Source organism: Gavialis gangeticus, unplaced genomic scaffold, assembly GCF_001723915.1.
Source record: "Gavialis gangeticus isolate Ggan-Ray unplaced genomic scaffold, GavGan_comp1, whole genome shotgun sequence".
Classification (NCBI taxonomy): Eukaryota; Metazoa; Chordata; order Crocodylia; family Gavialidae; genus Gavialis; species Gavialis gangeticus.
Window position 1 is genome coordinate 65622252 of NW_017729024.1, and position 5046 is coordinate 65627297.

The following is a 5046-nucleotide window of genomic DNA, read 5'->3' on the forward strand; positions in this document are numbered from 1 at the left end:
GAAAATAGGTCCAGACGGACATCTGTAACCACTTACATGTTTGCACATTGCAGAGTCCATCTGAGAAAATAAACATCTCTTACTCCGGATTGTTTGTGCCTGATGTCAGCCTGGAGCCGTTCAAGGATCGTGTGTGTGTGTGTGTGTGTGTGTGTGTGTGTGTAGCTAGAGAGACACACATTGTAATACACACGCACGCACGCACACACAAGACACAGGTTCCTTGCAGTGTGTATCTACATAGATACACATTTCAATACACACGCACTACACAGGATCTTTGCAATGTGTATCCAGCTAGATAGATATACACACATTGCAATACACACACACACTCTACATGGGTTCCTTGGGATGTGTGTCTAGATAGATAGACAAACACAGACCCATTGCAATAAACACACATTGCAATGTTGCTCTATGGAGCTTTGGCTTTTTTAGCTGAGAAAAAAAGAGCACTGAAAGGTCGTTGCTGGGTTCAGGTCTGGGCATTGAGTGGAGGAAAGGTCACAAGGCAGAGGGGGCAAATCCCAGTTTTACTGTATGCTCTGTGTGGGGTGTGTGCTCTTTGTGTGCTCTGTGTGTGTGTGTTCATTGTGTGCTCTGTGTGTGTGTGTGATGCCTGAGATGAGAATGCTGAGCTTCATGTCAGGAAGCTCTCGAGGAGCTCTAAAGAGGCAAGAAGTTGGCTGCCGCGCTTCCTTTCTGCATTGACAGGCTCTGGGCTTGTCAGCCTCACAGCGGATAAATGCAAACTCAGCCTGCCTTAGCCAGCCCGATGTGGAACTGATGGCAAGTAATTGCCATGGCAGTGCCTGAGAAGGTGGAGGGGGGAGTATCTTAAACACATTAGCTAGACTGCAAAGCTTTTAAAGCTTTCTCAGGAGTTTCTGGCTAATGAGAGGTTAACTTTGTTTCGGAGGGAAGATTGTGCTGGTTTCCTGAGATAAATGGGCAGGAAGCGCATTACCTCCCAGGCTCTGGCAAGCGACTTCCAAATGCTTTTTGCACCTGCTATTTTCAGGCTTAGTCAGTAGCTGCAAAACCCAGGCTCATGTCAATCTCCTTTATAGGTTGGAGTAATGACCCTTTCCTCTGCCCTCCGCAGGACAGCTCGTGATGTACATGTTCTCAATTATCCGCTGTACAGGTCCTAATTTGCAAAGGGTCCCATCGTCTAGGAGAATAGGATGAAGCTCTGACTCCACAGCTCCACTCCACACCACAGGGTTAAACATGATGTAAGTACGAAAATATCAGAGAGGTGCATTTATTAAATACTTATTGCTGATACTTGCTGCCTCCATTGCCAAATAATAGTGGGAAATGGAATGACCTGTTTTGCAAAGTGAAAGTCCAGGTTGGATTCCCCACTAGCCTTCCTCGGCTCACACCAATGTCATAAGCAGACCAAAAGGAGATTCATGTTGGATGTCTGGAAACAGAGATTGTATCAGCAGGGGAACAGTTAAGGCATCGCACATTCCTTCTGGAAAACAAACCATAGCTTGTTTTAAATCCATGAATGCTCTGGCAGGCGTTTGACTTTTACCCAGTTATATGTTCACTTCATTTTATGCAGTTACATGTTTGCTGGAGCTGGACTCAGTGGTGACAGATGACAGAACAGGGAGAAATGGTCTCAAGTGGCAGCAAGGGAGGTTTGAGTTGGATATTAGGAAAAACTTTCTCGCTAGGAGGGTGATGAAGCACTGGAACAAGTTACCTAGAGAGGTGGTAGAATCTCCACTCTTGGAGGTTTTTAAGGCCCAGCTTGACACAGCCCTGGCTGGGATGATTTAGCTGGAGATGGTCCTGCTTTGAGCTGGGAGTTGGACTATATGACCTCCTGAGGTCCCGTCCAACATTCATTTTCTATCATTTTCTCTGATATAATTTCACTTTTTAAAAAAGCTGGGTCTCTGAGCCTTCTGATGCTTGCTTCTTTTGCTTCTTGGCTGCAGCTGGGGGGAAAGCAAGAGATAAAGACAGCTAAAAATCAGGGCTGTGGTTTGTTTGACATCTTCAAGTCACAACAGTGTTGATAGCCGTGCACACTTGCTATTGTTATAAGCTCACATCTGAACCGGCTCCTGAACTTTCACCTGTTTTTCTGGTCTTTAAAAGGGCTAGAAAGTGAAAGTTCAGGAGTGGATTCAGATGTGAGCTTATAACAATAGCAAGTGTGCATGGCTATCCACACACTGTCAGATCTTTGCCTATTCTGAAATACTGAACTTTAACCTTTCCATGTTACTGTCTCAGCTAATTTAGTGGCCCTGAGCCTTCAAAATGAGAGCTATCTGGCAGGGCAGTTGTAGGGAAATGTCACATTTGCTGCAGGCTGTGCATTTGGACACTCACACCCATGCAGATGTTAGGCAGCTGAATCCCAAACTTGTCAAATTTAACAATAGTACAATAAAGCACCCTGGATGAAATGTATGTTCTCCTTTTTTATGAGCACAATTCCAGTGCTTGACCCAAATATTTGGAGTATCTCAAGAGCGCCCTCTATTGTCAAGGAACCGAGCACAGAACAAACAGCAGCACCACAGTTGAAAGGAGCTGGAACAAAACCAGAACAGGCAAAAAGTCCCATTGCCTTTACTGAGAGTTTTGCTTGAATATGGGTCTCAGACCTGATTTTAACCGAAGAAATAACTTGAAAAAAAATCAAGAAACAGCCTATACATTTTTAAAGGGGGAAGTGCAGTCTGTGCACTTTGTTGTGAACCCTGCAACCTTTCTTCTTTGTTGCAAGTGGGAGAAGTTAGGGTGGGGGTCAAAGCTGTATCCCTTGACACATCTTTGTGTAGTTCATAGAATCAGAAAACAAAGCTTGGAAGGGACCTAGGAGGTCATCTAGTCCACCCCCTTTCTCAAAGCAGCACCATCCCCAACTAGATCATCCCAGGCAGGGCTTTGTCAAGCCCAGCCTTAAAAACCTCCCTGGATGGAGATTCCACCATCTCTCTAGGTAATTTATTCCAGTGCTTCACCACCCTCCTAGTGAAAAAGGTTTTCCTAATATCCAATCTAAACCTCCCTTGCTGCCACTTGAGACCATTGCTCCTTGTTCTGTCATCTGTCAGTTGTTTCGGGTGTTTTGAAGAAGAGGAACCTACAAAGCAAGTGGCCAAAACCAGAACTGTGGGTAGCAGCTGATCTAATCACACTTGCTCCAAGGCTAGCGGCAGGCTTGAGAATCAAACAGATCCTGTCTGTGAGCTGTGCTCCTGCCATGCTGATACTGTGGAGACACAGCTGCACGCTTGAACTGTGGGGTGGGGCACAGGGATTCAGCTCTTTGTTATGGACACAACTGCAGCAGGGGTGACAACGAGGGAGGGAGAGCAGATCCGTTTAAAATGTCTGTGGAGTCACCTGATCGGAGTGCCCTGGGAGCAACACTGAAAAGTTGCTATGGTGCAGGGCAATTGGTGTGAAGAGAGCTTTTAATGTAGAAAAACACGCAAACAGATGAGTTTAAGGAATGACTGACTCTTGTGTTCCTAAACTGGTTTTGCTGCTGTTTCTATGCTGTTGAATGAATCCCCCCTCCCCTTCCCAATGCCTTTTGTTTGGTGTGTGTCGCCGGGGCCAAGCAGATTTAAATACAACTTAAACAAAGGAAAAGGAGGGGTGGGGGGAGCAGATTGCTATGGGACAGAAAATCGGAAACGTCAGCCTTTAATTATACGAAACCTGTTGGCTGGGACAGGGATGGGGGATTCATCACTGATTATTATTTGAGGCATGGGCGTGCTGATCACAGAACTGGCTTTTGCCCCGTCTTGTGACCTCTCACAAACGGAGCGGTCGCAGGGCTTGAAGGAGGGCGAAAAAGTTGTGTAATTTAGCCTGGCCAGAGATAAACCATGTTAGCTAGGTAAGGAGGACGAGCAAGTGGAATGTAAGTGTTGAAGCCATTCATAGAGATTATTACACGGCACTTCACACTCCCTGATAACAAAATTGCCCATTGTTATCAGCCTCACACAATTCCCTCTCCTCCCGGCTCCTTGTCTGAGATGCCTAATCAGGGGCCTGTGCGAGTGTATCAAAGCATTCAGCAGCCCTGTAAAGCTGGAGTGGTTGCGCTGCGAAGGTGAGGGGCATTTCGAGATCCCGCTATGTAACCGCCGAAGAGATGAGGAAGATGCCGGTAGTGGCCCAGCCTAACACAGAGTTCAGCCCCCGGCTTGCTGGGGGTGGAGTGGGATAAAATCTCCCGGGGGGCAAAGCCGCCAGAGACTAGCCACAGCCTGACCCTCTCAACCAGGAGGCGAGGAAGTGATTACGAGCGAGCGATGCCTCCCCGAGCCCCCGGCGCTGGCATTCGGACTCGGAACGCGGGCAAAAGCCAACGTTCCAAATCCGAACGCTGGCGAAGAGGTCCAGCGGAGCTGATTGGCCGCGGCGATGACTCCGTGTCAAGGCCGGGATTCTAGCAGGAGAAGCGCCCCTGGGCTCGGATCCGGAGCGGAGTCGAGCGCAGCGGGCAGGCAGGGCTGGAGGAGAGCGCGTGAGCAGGCGCGGGGTGGGAGGAGGGAGGGCGGATCCGAGCGGGGGGCTGCGAAGAGCGATCTCCCCGCCGGGGGCTCGGGAGGGAAGGTCTCTCCGCGCTCAGCCTGGCTGCTGGGAATCGGCTTCAATAAAGCCGGGAGGCGGGGAGAGCAGGGCGGGGATCCGATGGCAAAGCACCTTGCCAGCCTCCTCCGCACTCCGCCGGGGGCTGGGGGAGGAGAGGAGAGGAGGCGGGGGATCCTCCTACGAGCAGCGCGTCGGTCTCGTTGGACGGGCGGCGCAGGCCAATGGCGGGCGGGGGCCGGGGAGGGCGAGTGCAGAGCCGAGATTGATTGGGTGGAGGGGGAGGGAGGGAGGAGAGGCAGGGCCCGGGCGCCCGTGGGCAGGGGAGCTGGAGCTGCGCGGGGCTCGGAGCTGCACTCACGCTCTTTGTGCTTCCTCCCTCGGCCGCGCCCGGCGGCCCCTGTCCGGCGCGCCTGGGAAGCAGGAAGAAGAGGAGGGGCGGAGGCCCGCCCG

The 5046-nt window shown here is 50.4% G+C and overlaps 1 protein-coding gene across 1 annotated transcript in view; it reads left to right on the plus strand.

Moving 5' to 3' along the window:
- Nucleotides 1–1104: 1104 nt before the first annotated feature.
- Nucleotides 1105–5046, plus strand: part of RGMB (repulsive guidance molecule family member b) — a 30782-nt gene continuing 26840 nt past the window's right edge. The window contains 2 exon segments of the mRNA XM_019518214.1: nucleotides 1105–1241; nucleotides 5018–5041. Coding sequence (XP_019373759.1) covers nucleotides 1120–1241; nucleotides 5018–5041 — 146 coding nt within the window. The 5' untranslated portion in view covers nucleotides 1105–1119.